The 19048-nt window shown below is 43.0% G+C and overlaps 1 protein-coding gene across 7 annotated transcripts in view; it reads left to right on the top strand.

Moving 5' to 3' along the window:
- Positions 1-19048, top strand: part of TMEM276 (transmembrane protein 276) — a 100185-nt gene that overhangs the window by 66257 nt on the left and 14880 nt on the right. For 4 of the 7 annotated variants that reach the window (XR_011278684.1, XM_069621791.1, XM_069621792.1 and 1 more), the window contains one exon: positions 10434-10569. The exons of the other annotated variants lie outside the window; for them this stretch is intronic. Coding sequence is in view for 3 of the 4 variants with exons in the window: in XM_069621791.1 (XP_069477892.1) it covers positions 10434-10569 (136 nt within the window). In the remaining variant the exon portion in view is untranslated. The remainder of the gene's footprint in view (positions 1-10433; positions 10570-19048) is intronic. 7 annotated transcript variants of the gene reach the window in all.

Below are 19048 nucleotides of genomic sequence, written 5' to 3' on the forward strand. Positions count from 1 at the left end.
GTACTCTGGAGTAGGGCTGGGCGATATGGACCAAAAGTCATATCTCAATATTTTAGGGCTGAATGGTGATATGCAATATTTATCTCGATATTCTTTGTGAGTTGAAAGCTCATTTGTAAGCCGCCAACTACACATGAGATGTCACAAACGCCCTTACTGCCTGCTTTTCAGAGCCCTTCAGCAGATCTGAATGTTTTTGGCAAGTGATGTGATTTTGTACACCGTTTGTGCCTCTGCAACTCACTTCTTAGACAGGTTCTGGTTGGCCCAAAGGCTAGAGGTGCCGGTGGTGTTCCCTGGATAGAGTGAGAGGAGGTTGGCAGTTCAGCGTACTTCCCAACGTGCTACAAACCTGAAATTTGGCATATGGGTAGATGCCATGGTGTAGTCAATGTAAAACGTATAAAATATAAATATACCTTCATCTGATTTCGTCTTTGATTTTTTTGTAGGAATTACTGTGCATCAAACCCTGACATCTCCATCACGTTTGCACCCCCAAACCCCAGCCCCCATCGCTTGTCCATCTTCCTCTCTGCCTTTATTTTATTGATTGCGTTCTGTAGCATTCTGTGCTGTCTCCCCAGGTTGCTTAATGTTGCCTCGTTTGCTAATAAGTTATACATTCTTGGGGGCTGGAGACCTAAAGCTCCTTTTGGGAACTTTATTGCTTCTAGAAAAGTTGCCTTACACTCCTATTTTAGGTCTGTCAATGATTTTCCATATAGAACTTATCTTGACCTTTTTGATCTTTTGTTTCCATTCAAGCAAGTTTTCATCTTTTGCATAGTAATATTGAAGCTCTTTTCTATTGTTTATCTTGTCATCTAAGTTATTTTATTACATTATTTTATTGACCGATACGCACACTAGCCTGTACATCCCCGCGTTAGGGTGCTTTGGTGGAGAGGGGACAAAAAGGGGAATAGTTTGAATCAAGTTGTTCCTTTGGAAGGCAATGGAATGATTGGAGAAAGTTTAGATTAAAGAAATGTGTTCAGATCTTTGAGGAAGCTGATAGCCTGCTTCGAGGACAGGTGACAGAGCATTTTATAGGATTGAGCGGAAGCTGGCAGTCTGCTTTGAGTTCAGCTGGTGCCTTCCTGGTTGCCGCTCTTATTCACCACTTAGCGAGCCCCGCCCACCTGGTGCCTTCCTGGTTGCCGCTCTTTTCCCTACTTAAGGAGCCTTCCAGACTCTCTTTCTTTGCAGCTGGGGAGCAGGTGCAAGTGGATCTAGGTCACCTGGCCTAAGCCCGCCCACCTGGTACCTTCCTGGTTGCCGCTCTTTTCCCTACTTAAGGAGCCCTCCAGACTCTTTTTCTTTGCAGCTGGGGAGCAGGTGCAAGTGGATCTAGGTCACCTGGCCTAAGCCCGCCCACCTGGTACCTTCCTGGTTGCCGCTCTTTTCCCTACTTAAGGAGCCTTCCAGACTCTTTTTCTTTGCAGCTGGGGAGCAAGTCTAAGTGGATCTAGGTCACCTGGCCTAAGCACCACCCACCTTCTTAGCCCTGCCTCTTCCTTCCTGCTCTTAACTCTTAGATCATTGGCGTCTCTCGCCCAGGCGTCCAAAGTGTAGGGCAGTCAAAGAAAAGGGCAATTCCTGTTTGGACCTGTTGGGACCAGAAGGATCCAGGACCCGAACCCCTGCTAAGACAGCAGGTAAGCATGCACTAACATGTGTTTGCACCCCGATGTTCCCACAGGCCATCCACACCCTCTCTAGTCCTCCCGTGTTGTTCCCTTGTGCCCCCCCCCTTCCCGCACACAAGTGTCTGTCCTGCTACATTCTGGTTTCACCATCACCGTCTTGTGGCCAATGCTGGATTTTACTTTTATGGACTTCGTTCATTCACAGTGTGTTACCCTTTCTCAACTCTCATGCTGGACTTCCTTTGCATCTTGTACTCATGGTGGCCCTGAATCGTGCTGTTCCCATCTTCATCTTGTATCCTCGCTTGCAACATTGTGTTACTACTGACTTCTGCAGTTGTACTCGCTCTCCCCTCTTGCTTCTCCACTCTTTTTGACTGCTTACTCTCTGTTCTCTCCTCCCCTCTCCCTTTTCCTATCTCCTCCCCTCCTCCCCTTACTTTCTTCTATGCACTTACTTGATCATAATTGTCCCTGGACCTAGTATGATAGCAACCTCGCCTGTCGCTCCCCATCCCCTTACTGTCCCAGCCCCCCAACCCCCGCCTCCAGCACTATCTGAAACGTTGTCAGGCCTAGTACGATAGTCGCTTGTTTTGTTCCTCCCCTCCCTTTCTGCACCCCTCTCCCTCATCTTTTGTTTTTTCTCCGGCTCTACCAGAAATGCTGTCAGGCCTAGTACGGTGGTCAACTGTCCCCTGCCTTTCCTTAACTATGCCTTAGCTCTTGCACTATCTGAAATGTCGTCAGGTCGAGTACGATCGTTAATTTCACATCCTTACTGTTCATGGCCTGTAAGAATGTCATTGTATTTTCCCTTGTTCCATCCTTTGCCTTGAAGCGCTTTGAAACACATTGTGTATAGGCACTATATAAATAAACTATCATATCATATCAGGTAGTAGAGCATTTTATAGGATTGAGCAGAAGCGGACAGTCTGCTTCGAGGACAGGTGGTAGAGCATTTTATAGGATTAAGCGGAAGCTGACAGTTTGAGCATGAAGTGTTTTTTTTCTTCAAAACTCTTGCATCTCCACAGCCAGAGAAACAGCTGGCATGTTAACACTGTAGGTTGGGCTGCTGGCTTTGGACCGCCCTCTGATTGCCAAGCAGTGGAGCAACTTCACCGACGCCATTTGATCAGAATCCTTTGGCCCCTGTAAGAAGCAGGCCATGAAGGTTTGAGTGCTGGGCGATGGGCTTGGAAGGAAGTTGTAGATCAATTCTACTATGTGTAGTTGGACTGATGCTATAGTAGGATGTTGGAATAGGGCACTGTTGGTTGTATGTTTGATTTGTAAAGCACACATTGTATTCTCAGTTTCCCCTAGATAGGACAATCCAAGAAGGACAGGAGAGGTGCATGAGCAGCCAACATCTGGAGCAAAGGGAGTGGAGGAGGGAAAGATGGGGTTGGGGCCAGCAGGGAAGAGAGAGAATGGGACGGGTGTCCTGGGAAAGGTGCACAGAGTGAAGTGACGAGGCACATATTTCACAAAATTAGAATGGAGGAGTTTTGAGGCCCAACCTGAGTATTGCAAGAAAGAGACGGGGAATCCATGAGATCTCTGGAGAGGGTTGCAGAGTCTACGGCCAAGCACTGAAAGGTGTCTGTGACAGAATGCCATCTTTGATGGTGTGCAATCCTGAGCATTTTTGGTGATTCTCTCAAAGTGGGCCCTGATAAAGACACCATTTTCAAAATGCTCCTTGTTGAAAAGTATAGTGCACACATGTACACTCTGCCGTGCCGTCTCTACTTATAAACCAACAGCTTCAGCTTGCTGGAGCCAAAATGTATTCCAACAGACTCTGGCTGTCCTTAAATGTACTGGTACGCACGTTTCCAAATACCTTCAACTGCATCTCCTCACCTGGTGTCAGTTATAGTTTAATTAATATATATATATCCCACTATGTCTGGTTAGATAAAGAGGCATTTGAGGAAATGCAGCTAAAATTGCCAAAACTCATTTAAGTTGTCCACTTGGTTTTACTGTGACCTGCGGCATCAAAGTTGTTTGTGAATTGTGTCCGGCCTCCCTCCGGCCCGACACCCTCCGCAAAAGATTGTGGCTTGCTCACAAAATCCTTTTTCTGCCGAGCCGCTTTGACTCCTTCCAAGGAGAACAGGACATACCTTCTCTAGGTGTGTGCAAGGAGCTGGGTGCTTGAAAGGGCCTCTGCAGCATAATATTGAAGACACACCAGGGTAATTACTGGATGATTGTTATGGTAAAGGCTGCCCTAAGTCCACCAAGCACAGGGTGAAGACCAGGACCCCCAAGCAGGGTGCAGACCTTCTCCCTTAGCAATTCATGGGAACATTTGCTGCAACCTGTTGTAGGAAAGCCAGAGACGCTGGTGCCAAGGACTCTGCCTGCTGAATTATCCAGCCATGCAAGTGTCTGTCAGCTCTAGACTTCCCACGGTCTCCCAAATTCCACTCCTCCTCACCTGATTCTTCTGATGTTGACTTCCTCTTGGGTTCTCTCCTCTTCTGTGGTTTTTTACATGAGTAGAGGAAGGGCCGACCTGGAGTGGGGGCCGACCTGGAGTGGAAGCCACCCTGGCACCCTAACTGGACAGGGATACAGGGGACCTCCCCCCAGAGGGGCCAACGAGAGGAAAAAAGCAGATGCTAAAAAAAAACTCTTATTGGTAGATCAGGTGAACTGTAAACGGTTACCAGCGTCTGTGAAGGGAGGTAGCTGGAGAGATCTTGACTGAGCGGAGGGTCCGGACTGCAGCTATGCTGAACCAATGTCTTAAAGGCAGAAGGAGATTTCAATGGTAGGTAGGCGTAAAGGCAGTATCCACATGCTGGGTGAGAGACGTCCACCGGAACAGAAGAACAGGGAGGACAAGAAGGCAGAGGAGAGGACCGGAGAAAAAGGAAGAAACAGAAAGGCAGGAAGGAAAAGCCAGATGGGTAAGGAGAAGGAGGAGAGGGAAGGCGGGGGGCCGCCTAAAAAGAAAACTGGAGGTGAGGAAAAGAATAGCAAGACCAGAGCCCGTCAAGGAGGAGACGGCTACGGTAAGAAGGAGGCAAAGCAGCAAGGATGGAGGGAAGAAAGGATTCGGGAAGAAACCCGAAAAAGGGCAGGACACCGAGCGAGAGGCAAAATAGGGAAAGCGCAGGCACTCGGAGCACTAAGCGAAGGGTTGCAAGGCGCCGTGCAGCAGAAGGGGCGGAGCTTAAGAAGGAAAGCAAAACAAGAAGAGAACAACTATACAGCTAAATGTGGAAGCGAAAGGTGAAAGACGGGGCAATTCAATGGCGGATAAACCGCCATCTATTCCACAAGCGCCATGGCCGAGGGCGCACAGAGCGCATGACAGTATGCCCCCTCTCAAGGGAACCCCCCCCCCCCGGCTTGCCAGGATGAATACGATGGAACCTTTTCACCAATCTACGGGCATGAATATGCAAAACGGGTTCCCAGGAATCCTCTGTGTGAGAGTAGCCCTTCCAATGCACTAGGTATTCTAGGCGGCCCTTTCTATATCTCGAGTCTTCTATGGTTGCTACTTCAAACTCCTCTGGTGTATCGTCACAAACTGTAGGTGATCTTGCGATGATAGGGGTCTTCCTGGTACTCTTTTAATTGAGAAGAATGAAATACTGGATGAATGCGTTTCATGTGTTTGGGTAGCTGAAGGCGATGGGAAACTGGGTTAAGATGATCCAGGATGATAAAGGGACCAAGAAATCTAGGGGTCAGTTTTGAGGGGTGTATCCAGCGAGGTAAGTATCTGGTAGACAACCATACAAGTTCTTGTGGTCGGTCCTCAGTTCAAAAGGATGGTTAGCTCCCTGTAGAAGGTGATGCCATTCTTCACATGCTGCCTCCATGGCAAGTAACTCCTTCTCGATGACTGAATAGTGGAGATGACTGGTAGGCAACGTTTTGGATAGATAGGCTACCGGATGTTCAATTCCAATACGTTCTTGGAGCAAAGCCGCCCCTATAGCCGCTGTTGAGGCATCAGTTTCAACTATGAATGGTCGTTCCTGATCGGGCTGACATAACACAGGGGCGGAACAGAATGCCTTCTTTAGTAGTTGAAAACCCTCATTGGCATTAGCCGACCACGAGAATGGAAGTGAAGTCTTCTTGAGTAGATGAGTAATGGGTAGCACAACTTCAGAAAATCCGGAGATAAATTTCCGATAAAAGTTGGCTCAACCCAAAAACCTCTGGACTTCCTTCACAGAGGTGAGGACAGGCCACTGGAGCATGGATTCAACCTTGCGGGGATCCATCTTTATGCCCTCTGCTGATAGAATGAATCCCAGGTACGAAACACTAGTAGTCTGAAACACACACTTCTCTGGATTCACTACTAAATCATTTTCTTTGAGTCGCTGAAGCACACTTCTGAGATGTTCAACCGTACACTGGAGTTGAAGATCAGAGAAAATCCAATCCATAAATCTTTGGTATACGGAAGGTGCGTTTACTAACCCAAAGGGCATTACACGGTATTCAAAGAGGCCGAACGGAGTCCGGAATGCCGTCTTCCATTCGTCTCCAGCTCGTATGCGTAAGAGGTGGTAGGCTTGTCTCAGATCGAGCTTTGAAAATATTACAGCCCCTTGGACTGCCTCCAGAATATCCTTTATAAGGGGCATAGGATAACAGTCTCTGATGGTAAGTTCGTTTAAGCCTCGGTAGTCGATGCATGGTCGTAGTTCATTGGTGTCCTTCTTCGGGACAAAAAACAAAGGAGCCCCCGCTGGGAAGCGTGAAGGTTAAGATTAACCCATTTTGAAGGTTCTCATCGAGGTATTTCTTAAGAACTTCCTTTTCCTTGAGGGATGGAGAATACATTCGGGGATGATGGCATCAGGTATGATGTCTATGGCACAGTCTTCTGGTCGATGTGGTGGCAAATCCTGAGGTACCTTATCCATAAACACCTCCTGGTATTGGCACAACTCCATAGGAATGGCATGCACCCCCACCGAGTGCGACGATGAAGACAGTTCTTTGCAAGCCTGTACCATGGTGTAGTGTGCTTCCGACAGACAGTCTGAGGCAATGATTAGACGTGAAGGCCATTTGATTCTACTCCCAGTCTATAGAGGGATTATGTCTCCGTAGCCAAGATATGCCAAGGATGATCGGAAAGTGCCCTTATTAGGTCGAATTGGATGGTCTCGGTGTGTTGTAAGATCTTCATCTTCATCAGTGGAGAAGTGTGCCTGAAGAGACCTGAACTGAGGGGTTTTCCATCCACACCCTCCACCTGTCAGGTTTCAATGGGCTATGGTTGAATTTGGTGAAGTGAATGTGAGATTAGTATGATTTATGGTTTGGGCCTTAACCTTTATGTTCAGAGTGTGGAGAGCTTCCCAAGCCAAAATGGAGAATTTCAATGAGATCCATGATTGGTCAGAAGTAAAAGAAAGGCATTGTCAGAGCATTCTAAACTGTCTTTCATTGTCAGCAGCCCAGCAGGAAGGACATCTTTTTGAAGCTTTGGAGATTTAGAGACTTTAGCTGGGCCCTTTGCCTAGGTTAATGCTATTTTGGTTCAGGAGAATATTGAAGAGCAAAGTAAGTAATCCAGAAATCTTCATTTTAAAGAAAGAAGCAAGCTAAGTGACTATTTTTACTGATCTTTGTTTTGTAACACTGTGAGAGATTACCATTTCCAGTATAGTTTAATTTCCTGATTTTCTACATCTTTGGAAATATTTATTTTGAAAAAGTTGTTGGTTAATATACAACTACAGACAGTATACGTTGTTTTCTTTGAACAGTACCTCTGCAATATACTGTGTAACGTTTTCAGCGCGTGCTTTGTTGGCGCGTAGGAGTCCAAGTTTTAGTTAAAGGATTCCTCATTTGCGTCGAGGATTTTTTCGGTCGTAGAATTCATTTTGAGCACAGTTGCTTTTATTGTGCTTATCTTTAGCGTCGGGCCTGTGGATAGTAATATTGCGCTGTCTGCGCAAGTGACAGCCTTTTAGGTGTGCGGTTCTGACGTGTTTTTTAATTTCTTCTTTTTATTTTTATTTTCTAACTTACTAACCCTACGCGCGTTCAGTGTCTAACTTCATCCGTAAGGATTCTACAAGAAACGCTGTTCTTTTTAGTTTACTCACAATTCTACCTAGAAGATAAGAAGAGTGAATTCTAATCCTATACGCATGCGCATTCATGATTATTTGCCGGGTGAACGCTGTTCTTTTCACGCATGCGCGGACTGATTCAGAAGTGAAAAGAAGGAACACTATTTTAAACCGCATGCGGGTGACTTCAAGCCTTGCTGGGTGAATGCAGTAACTTATCACACGCGCTTGACGCTAGCCATTCAACGGTGAAAATAGCTTTTTTGTATTTACAAGAAAAGTTAAATACAAGGAGGAGATATGAATACAATTCCAATTCAGGAATAGAACTGCCTTTTATCTGTTTCATGGAACTTCCAAAGTGTGATCAGACAGCAGCTTTCCAACTAAAGAGTTTAAGAGCATAGAAGTAGTGACAGAGACACTCGATATTTAAATCTGTACGAAAATTCTTCCTCTAAGTTGTCAGAAGAGGATATTCAGGTATGGTGGTGTGTTTATTTACTTTATTCTGAAATATCACATATTCAAGAGAAGGCAGAGATTAGGAAAAGAAAGGTTAGTGACTAAAGTTTAATTTCTATCTCTTTTCACAGGTTAGAGTCTTTAAGAAGTTAAGCGAGACGACCTGAAGTTTATTATTTTGTCCCATTTTTTCCCCCTTTCCCTTGGGAATGCTCTCAACTTAACTATTTGCAATTCAGTTGAGAGGTTAGTATTCAAAGGGGACTGCGGGGGTTCAGCAGCTTCCGCGGACAATAAACCAATTGAAGGCAAAGCCTGACAGAATGAAAGGCCAGAAAATATAGTCTGCCTAAGCTGTCATGAACCCCGAGTCTTCAATGGAGGCGTTAAGTGCTTTGGTGAGAGCATTACAGGAGGAACTGAAGGTGGCTTATCAGGAGAATAGGAATTTAGGAAGACGGGTAGATGAGTTATGTGAAAAGATGGCACAGACTCGGAGAAGGGAAGAAGAAACATATTTCACCCCGGAATTGGTAAGGGCTGGAGAGGAAAGAAGTACAGGTAGAGGTGTAGGAGCAGAAGGAGGTTTTAGGGCTTTAGTTATGCCAGTACCTCTGGCAGCACCAGAGCGTTATTATGGTGATCCAAGTAAATATCAGATGTTTCTAAGTCCATGCGAGTTGCACTTTCTTAGACAACCAGATTTATTCCCTTCAGATGCTTCTAGAGTGACTTTTATGATGTCCTATTTATCTGGAGAGGCTTCTACCTGGGCGGGTTTACTGGTTAGACAGAGGAGTGTGTCTTTGAGAAACTATACCGAATTCATGGAAGATTTAAAAAAAATGTTTGATAAAAGACAAGTTTCTATGGAGGTAGATGGTGAACTGTTAGACTTGCGTCAAGGTAACAAGGATCTGGTTACATATATCACACAGTTCAGGTCTTTGATTTTAGAAGCTAAATGGCCAGAAGAGAAGAGGTCTTCGCTTTTTTACCGAGGCCCCAAAGAAGATTTAAAAGATGCCTTGTCCAATGTAGTTCAGCGCCCTTCTTCCTGTGATGATTTGATAGACTTAGTGGTTCAATTGGATTTTCGTTTAAGCGAAAGGAGAGCAAAACGGCGTCGTAGCACACAGGGAGATGTAAGGTCAGCTTTTCGAGGAGATCGACCAAAATTGGAGGTGGGAAGCAAGGAAGTTAAACCGAAGGGAAATGATCAACAGACTAGAGTAAGAGGTCCTTTATTTAAGGAGGAAAAGACAAGAAGGCGTGAGAACAATTTGTGTTTATATTGTGGTAGGGGTGTTCATTTTTTTAGGAAATTGTCCCTTTACACCTAAAAAACTTTCATCAGCTGCTGGAAAAGGACAACAGGTTGCAAACACAGTACAGTCGGCAGTTCCACACATAACTGTAAAAGTATCCTTGTTTTTGAAGACAGAGAAAAAAGGGTATGGTCCGGTTGTGATCGATTCAGGGGCCACCGGGAATTTTATGGATTGGGGAGTAGCTAAGGCTTTGGGAATTCTATTAGTGAGAAAGGAATCTGTGGAACAGGTTCGGTCTGTGGATGGAACTTCTCTTTCTTCAGGTCCAATAACACATGAAACTGGTGTCCTGGTTATGGAGTTAGCTGGAGGCCATAGGGAGGAAATCTCATTTGATTTGATTGATACACCGCTTTTGAAAATAATTTTAGGCATGCCATGGCTTACCCTACATAATCCTAGGATTGATTGGAGTGGTCGAGTTGTGAGTTTACAATCTAGTTTTTGTTTAAATATTTTTTTTATGGACTGTCATCAAGGGGAGAAATAAACCCAGGGTTCGGTTTCTTTTTTTTTGACTGAGGCTGGAATTACTGGTCATAATATTGGAGCTATTTTAGGACAACTTCCGGAGTGTTATCTGAGTTACAAAGAGGTGTTTGACGAAAAGGTAGCAGGCAAACTACCCCCACATAGGAGTTTTGATTGTAAAATTGATCTTGAACCAGGGGCTGTTTTACCAAGTAGTCGAGTGTATGCACTAACGGAAAAGGAGAACGATTATCTTAAGGAGTACCTTGCAGAAAATTTGGCTAAAGGTTTTATTCGTTACTCTCAATCTCCGGCTGCTTCTCCATTATTTTTTGTACCAAAACCAGATGGATCCCTTAGAACTTGCATTGATTATCGAGCTGTGAATAGGGTGACTGTCAAAAATCGGTATCCTCTCCCTCTAATTTCAGAGATCTTGAATCAGGTCCAGGGAGCAACAATTTTTTTCCAAACTTGATTTACGTGGTGCCTATCATCATACGAGTCCAGGAAGGTGATGAGTGGAAGACGGCTTTCAAAACCTGCTTTGGTCTTTATGAGTACCAGGTAATGCCTTTCGGTCTTTGCAACGCACCAGCTGCCTTCCAATTTTTTATGGATGAAGTTTTGAGAGACTTTTTAGATATATTTGTGGTAGTATATATCGATGATATTTTGATTTATTCCCAGGATTTAGAGTCTCACAAGAAACATGTCAGCCAGGTGCCACAAAGACTCAGAGAAAATCACTTGTTTGCTAAATTAGAGAAATCTCAGTTACATACAAGATCAGTAGAAATTTTGGGATACATTGTTTCACCCAAGGGGTTGGAGATGAATCCGAACAAAGTACAAGCAGTTACTGATTGGCCAACGACGACGACAGTAAAGGAAATTCAGAGTTTTTTAGGTTTTGCGAACTTCTACAGAAGGTTTATTGAAGGATTTTCTAGAGTGGTTACTCCCATAACAAAACTGTTAAAGAAAGGAGCTACGTTTGTTTGGTCAGCACAGGCAGAAGAGGCATTTCAGGAATTAAAGAAAAGCTTTTGTTCGGCCCCAATTTTGATTCATCCAGATCCATCTCAGCCTTTTTATGTTGAAGCAGATGCATCAAATTTGGCCATGGGAGCTGTTCTCTCTCAGAGACTTCGGGATACAGGGCAACTTCATCCAATTGCTTATTATTCTAAAACATGTTCTATGGCGGAACAAAATTATACGATTTCAGATCGTGAACTCTTGGCAGTTAAGTTTGCTTTTGAGGAATGGAGACATTTTTTTAAAAGGAGCAAGACATGCGGTGACAGTTTTAACTGATCATAGAAAAATGTTATTTTTGAAATCGGCAAAGACACTCACACCAAGACAGCTAAGATGGTCATTGTTCTTTGCTGATTTCGATTTTGTGGTCACATTTAAACCAGGCAAGTTGAATGGAAACGCTGATGCCCTATCTCGTCAATTTCCCGTAAGTGAAATTGAATCAACCAAGGAGATAGTATCAGTGATCGAACCATGCTGTTTTGTTTCAGCTGGAATACAGAAAAATGAAGATGTGGAGGAAGGAGTGCGGAAATCTATGTCAATAGTCCAAATGGAAGATTGAGTCGGGAAGGACCCGGTTCGAGTAATCAAGAATGGACTATCATTTTTTGAAAATAAACTTTACTTACCTAATGTGGATCTGAGAGAGAGAGTGATAAGAGACTGTCATGAATCTATGCTGACCAGACATCCGGGTTTCAGAAAGACGTTAGAATTGGCCAGAAGGTGTTTTTGGTGGGAGAAGATGCGTCGGGACATCCTGAATTTTGTGAAGACCTGTGCTGTTTGTGCTCAAATGAAGAGTCGAACTGGAAAACCGTTAGGGTTATTGGAACCATTGCTTATTCCACCTCGTCCCTGGCACACAATTTCCCTGGACTTCATTTCAGATCTTCCGTGTGACAGGGGTTATACATCCATCTTAGTGGTTGTTGATCTCTTGTCAAAGGAGGCCCATTTTATTCCAATGGAGGGAGAGGTTACCGCGGACAGTCTGGCCAAAGTTTTTCTGCGTGAAATTGTTAGATTGCAGGTTCTTCCAAATCAAATTATTTCTGATAGAGGTCCTCAATTTGTTTCAAAATTTTGGAGGATTTTTTGTAAGAGATTAGGAGTGGAAGTAAGTTTAACATCTGGTTATCATCCTGAGACTAATGGGCAGGTAGAAAGGGTGAATCAAGAACTAGAGAAATATTTAAGGTGTTTTTTACAGGCAGGCGATGAATGGGTGGATTTAATTTGGCTTGCAGAGTTTGCTTTTAATAATTGTGCCAAAGATTCAACAACTATGTCTCTGTTTTTTATTGGAAGGGGTTTTCATCCACGGTTTCTAAGTTTTGATATTTCTGAGGAGCCAGAGAATCCTCGGGTTGAGGTGCGATTGCAAACTATGAGAAAAAATTTAGAAAGAGCTAAAAGGTGCTTTTGGATAGTAAATTGAAGTACAAAAAATGTGCAGATCAGAAAAGAAGGTTAAGTCCTGAATACAAGGTTGGTGACTTAGTTTGGCTTTCAACAAGACATTTGAGAATAAAAGGAAAAAATAAATTTAGTCCACGCTTTGTGGGTCCGTTTGAAGTGGAAAGGGCGATTAATCCAGTGGCGGTACGGTTGAAACTTCCCAATTCCCTGAAAGTACATCCAACTTTCCATGTTAGCCTTTTGAAACCTGTGATTCATGGGACCAGGGTTTTAACACCACCTTCCCCAATACAGTTCGATAAATTCATCTGAGGAGTTTATTGTTAAGAGAAGTGTGGATTCCAGGAGGTTAAGAGGGAGACTACAATATTTCATTGACTGGGAAGGATTCGGGCCTGAGGAGCGTACATAGGAGGATGAATTGAATGTGCATGCACCACAATTAGTGGCAATATTTCATAGGAAGTATCCTTCTAAAGTAGGCCCTGGGACAGGGCGTTAAGGGGGGGGGGTACTGTCAGGTTTCAATGGGCTATGGTTGAATTTGGTGAAGTGAATGTGAGATTAATATGATTTATGGTTTGGGCCTTAACCTTTAAACACAGAGAGACCAAGACCCCTTAACGCAGACACATCTTCAAATACTGCAAATGATCCCACCACAATCACGGATTGCTGAGGAACTTCTTAACCTAACCACCCACGAAGAACAAGCATCAGAAAACAAACAACATTCCTTACAATCAATAAACCAGGTGGGCATCATAATAATTGATGAATATTCCTCAGTCTATGATCATCAGACAAATAAAAATCAAGATAAAACTACAGAACTCTCTCTAGAAGAAATCTCAGCTATATCGATGGAAAACGACCCAACAGACGAAACAAGAGACTAATCCTATGATCTAGTCTCATCGGCCTCGCTAATAAGAACACCAGAAGATTCCATTGAACTGAGTCGGATCCTCCCAATATTTGTCAATCCATTACGACAGAATGAAGTATGTGAAATTCACATCGAAAATGAAAGCAAAAGACTGGAACCGATAATTCTAAACAGAACCAACTTACTACGTCTCTTTGGTGCAATACCTCGCCTGAATAAACTTACAACAAAAGACATCGATCTCATAACTTTCAAAGATGACCTAAACTTGGATAAGATTGTCATAGAAATACCGGATCCTAAGAATCAAGAATTAATTTTATCAGTGCGAGCCCAGCTACACAAACTTGGATTCATATGCTGGGCATCAACATACACAAGGCTCCCCAATAAACCGAAGTATAAAGCGACCACAAAGAGTCAGAGAAAGATCAATGATCAAATAAAATCATACAAGGAAAAGCAGACACCTGATTATACTAGCGATGACAGATGCCTAAGTCACTCGTCACAAACACGCCAGTCACGCAGAAACGATCAACCAAGTAGAAGAAGCTACGACTCTGACACTTCCTTTACAGACACTGCATCGATAGAAGACTCAACACGAACACGCCAACCCCATAGAGATGTACAACCGATAAAAAGAATTTACGAGCCTGAAACCACCTTTACAGAAATCGTATCGACGGAAGACTCAATGATGACCAACTCATAACAATCAATTAATCCCGGGTTCACGTGGTCACTATGCTCGTGGGACACTAGAGGGAACCCACACCTTTTTACAAATCCATCTACTGAACTAGAACAATATCAAATGATATGCCTTCAAGAAACCTGGCTCAGCGACCCACCGGCATGTGATGGTTTTATCACCTTTCTCAACCCAGCCATCGTTCAAAAACAAGGAAGACCCGCATCTGGGTTACTCACTTTAATCAAGATGAACCCATGCAGTACAGTAACAATCTCTGAGAACATAAACCCTTGGACCCAACTTATTACACTAACCTCCACAAAGATTGACAAAAAAGGAGCAAGTAAAAACGACTTAATAATCCTAATTCTAAACCTCTACTAGAACCCAGCAGCAATAACAACAGATGCCTTCCTAGATGGAGTGTTCCTCTCAATTGACAAAGCTACAACAAAATATCAGACATTGGAAATAATAATCTGTGGCGACCTGAATATTAAGCTATACAACAAGAATGGCTGTCTTGAAACCAACTCAGAACTCTCTCCAAATGCAGGAGATGGATAAAAGAAACCACGACACGAAATGTAATACTTCTGAATCATGCAAACACCTCTACACCCTACACTCCAACATGGAGTAGAGGTTCATCCCACGCAATTATTGATTACATATTTCTATCTGAAAGCCTACATCAATCAGTCACAAAAGTACAAACGGTACACACCGACAGGAGTGATCATAACCAACTCACTGTCCACTCTCAACCTTCATCACAACAAAGAGACCCAGCAATATCAAATCTGCTAGAATTAAATGGTACAACATCAAGATTAAGGATCCCACAACCAATCATAGCCACTTTACCGAAAAAATTCCAAGACGCCAACCTGACAGACTCTGCAAAACTTAACTATGAATGGATTTTAGTTCCTTTCCGACAAACCACCAAAAACCGTATTCATAAAGACCACCATCATTCATATAATCAAGAAATTGCTGAAAGGAAAAAATCCCTAAATCGAACAGTACGTCAACTAAAGAAAACCTCAACTGCAGAGAACATTAACCAGATCAAATCTCTGACACGGAAGTACTCCAACTGGATGAAAGCTCAAAAAAGCGCCATTCAACAAGCAGACGCAGAACATATATTGAAACTCCACAAGACTCACAACGCCAGAGAGCTCTGGAATTTGCTCAACGAAAACCAGCAAAAACAACATAAACTCACAGCCAATGTAGCACAAGAAACTTGGATAACTCACTTTGCCACCATCTACGCATCACGTAGAACAGATCTACAGAACACACTGCCTGCAATAGAACCAACATGGAAAGTACACGCGGAATTCGAAGACTTCATTCAACTGATCAAAAAGCTTAACACCTCCAGAGCACCAGGCCCTGACGGTCTATCTAATGCTGTCATTAAACAAGACCCGATTGCCTGGGCGAACTTCTTGTGTCACATCACAACTTTGATCAACACACTACATCGAATACCAAACTCATGGAGATCAGCAATAATTGTACCAATTCACAAGCAAGGACCAAGAGAAGATCCCCAAAACTTCAGTCCGATTGCCCTCCTCGATCCACTAGGAAAATTATTTGCAGCAGTACTACTAAAACAACTAACCACGTGGGCCACAAAAAACAACAAATTCTCGACCAGGCAAACAGGTTTTACAGCTAACGTTGGAACAAACCTTAATCTGATACTATTGCAACTAATCAAACATGAGGCTATCAATTCCAACTTTAAAGTATATGCAGCATTCATTGACCTAAAGATGGCCTTCGATGCAATTTCACGCGAAAAACTATGGTCGAAACTTAGAGCGTGGAATTGTCCACCGAACATTCTTGAACCGATTATTCTACTGTACTCAAAAACCACTATAAAAGTAAGACTATCAAAACAAGGAGCCACAACATCCGCCATATCAACAGCAAACGGTCTAAAACAAGGTTGCCCTCTGGCAGCAACACTTTACAATCTGTTCACTGCTGACATTGAAGAGCACCTAACATCCAATAAAACCAACCTTGCAAAAATCAATTTGATTCCAGTTCCGGCTATGGCATATGCAGACGATATCGTCCTACTAGATAAAACACCAACTGGACTACAAGCCACGCTGACAGCCCTGAGCCAATATATGGGAACAAACGAATTAACGATTAGTACTGGAAAAACTAAGACAATGACCCTCACCAAACCATACGGAAAAAAAATCATACCAACCGAGCTTTATGATCAACAACTCCAAAATTGAAAATGTGACATCCTTTAAATACCTTGGCATCCCAATAAATCAATCGAAAGCAGAAGATCAATGGATAGACAAAATTGACCAAACAGCTCAAACTCTATCAAGGCAAGGCTGTATACTTCACAGAAAATATGGCAAGTTCTCTTTCAAGCCCATTATTGCCTATTACAGACAGAAGTACATCCCAATCTTAAGATATGGAACAGAAGCAATGCTGAATGCCCGCAAAATCAACTGGACGAAATATGAATCAATCTTCTGGCGTAAAATCCTCCGACTTCCACAAACATACCTAATGCCAAGAATACGCTATGAAATGGCAACTCAGTCAATCGAATCCTTTGTACAATGGAAAAGATTAGACATTTTCCACAAAATACTGACAGACGAAAAAACTCCAGCAATCCAAACTCTACGAGCTAAAAAAAACAGCTTTAATACCACAATACTTCAAAAATGGAAATCTTCAATGAGAAATGAAATGGAGATCGAAGATATTACAGAAGAACTTCTCACGCTCCGCCCACAACATGCAAAAATGAAACTTCTGCACAATGACTGGATAAAGACCATTCAAAAAAAGAATACCTACAAACAGAATCTCCAATGTACAAATGATAATAGGAAAATCCACGAACCACCAGCCTACTTGCAAATCTTCCCAGACCAAACCATTCGAACAACGTTCTTAAAAGTACGTCTGAACATTCTTCCCACAAAATCATACTTATCTACAACAAGACAGATTGATGCTGAAAACAACTACTGTAGGTTCTGCAAAGATCAAAAAATTGCTGAAACCATCTTTCACTTGGTCATGGAATGCAAAGAACTCTCCCCACAACGTAAACAATTTGGAACGTTTTTTCAACTTTCAACCAAGCAAATGTCCAAGGAAGAAAGGTGGGCCGCCCTTCTCAGTGGCCATAATAATTACACCTACACAATTGTTATTTTTCTAAGCGCTATATTGGAACTAAACAAAAAAAAATCACTGACTCTAAACCCTAAAGCATTAAACTCAAAGACTAACAAACTTTCTGTAAATGATGAAAAAGTTTCCAAACAAACTAAATCATCAAAAAATTTTTTTTTTAAAAATGCTATTTTCATTCAGGAGAATATTGAAGAGCAAAAGAAGTAATCCAGAAATCTTAATTTTAAAGAAAGAAGCAAGCTAAGTGACTATTTTTACTGATCTTTGTTTTGTAACACTGTGAGAGATTACCATTTCCAGTATAGTTTAATTTCCTGATTTTCTACATCTTTGGAAATATTTATTTTGAAAGAGTTGTTGGTTAATATACAACTACAGACAGTGGGCCTCATTACGACCCAGGCGGTAAGTTACCGCCTGGGTCGTACCTTTACCACCATGGCGTAAACTATGTTTACGCCATGGTGGTTGGCGGACTTACCGCCCCATTCCGAGGTTGGCGGGGCGGTAAGTCCCCAATCCCCATTTACCCTTCCCCATTCCCATTTTTGCCCCATAGGGCATAATGGGAGTGGGGAAGGCGTTAATTACGCCACCGTAAATTACGGTGGCGTAATTAACAACATGGTCCCTTAGCGCCATGGATTTTAACACCTGCTAAAAGCAGGTGTTAAATCCGCCATGGCGCTAAGGGACCTCGGAATCAGGCGGTAAGGGTCGGCGCTGTTTACGCCGCCGTAAACCCCTTACCGCCTGGGTCCTAATGAGGCCCAGTATACGTTGTTTTCTTTGAACAGTCCCTCTGCAATATACTGTGTAACGTTTTCAGCGCATGCTTTGTTGGCGCGTAGGAGTCCAAGTTTTAGTTAAAGGATTCCTCATTTGCGTTGTGAGTTTTTTCAGTCGTAGCATTCATTTTGAGCACAGTTGATTTTATTGTGCTTATCTTTAGCGTCGGGCCTGTGGATAGTAATATTGCTCTATCTGCGCAAGTGACAGCGTTTTAGGTGCGCGGTTCTGAAGTGTTTTTTAATTTCTTCTTTTTATTTTCTAACTTACTAACCCTGCGCGCGTTCAGTGTATAACTTCATCCGTAAGGATTCTACAAGAAACGCTGTTCTTTTTAGTTTACTCACGATTCTAACTAGAAGATAAGAAGAGTGAATTATAATCCTATGCGCATTAATGATTATTTGCCGGGTGAACGCTGGTGGTGGTGTTTATTTACTTTATTATGAAATATCACATATTCAAGAGAAGGCAGAGATTAGGAAAAGAAAGGTTAGTGACTAAAGTTTAATTTCTATCTCTTTTCACACGTTAAGAGTCTTTAAGAAGTTAAGCGAGACGACATGAAGGTTATTATTTTGTCCCATTTTCCCCCTTTCCCTTGGGAATGCTCTCAACTTAACTGTTTGTAATTCAGTTGAGAGGTTAGTATTCAAAGGGGACTGCGGGGGTTCAGCAGCTTCCGCGGGCAATAAACCAATTGAAGACAAAGCCTGACACCACCTTCTGATCGACCGCTTTCTCTAGTCGCTCACTTCCTGACTTGTTGGCCCATACAGTGTCCATGAAACACCCTGCGGCCCCACAATCTATAAGGGCCAGGACATCGAAGTGTTCTTTTCGGAAGGTTAATTGGACTGCTATCACCATCCATCGATTATCCTCTGATGGAGTCGTTGAGGTTATGGACGTGGAAACATAGGGACTAGGTGGCTCTCCTCGGTAACTCATCCCTAATAGTTCCGAGAGCAAGCGTTTCCAGG

The sequence above is a fragment of the Ambystoma mexicanum genome, chromosome 5q, assembly GCF_040938575.1.
Source record: "Ambystoma mexicanum isolate Mex_15411 chromosome 5q, UKY_AmexF1_1, whole genome shotgun sequence".
Lineage (NCBI taxonomy): Eukaryota > Metazoa > Chordata > Amphibia > Caudata > Ambystomatidae > Ambystoma > Ambystoma mexicanum.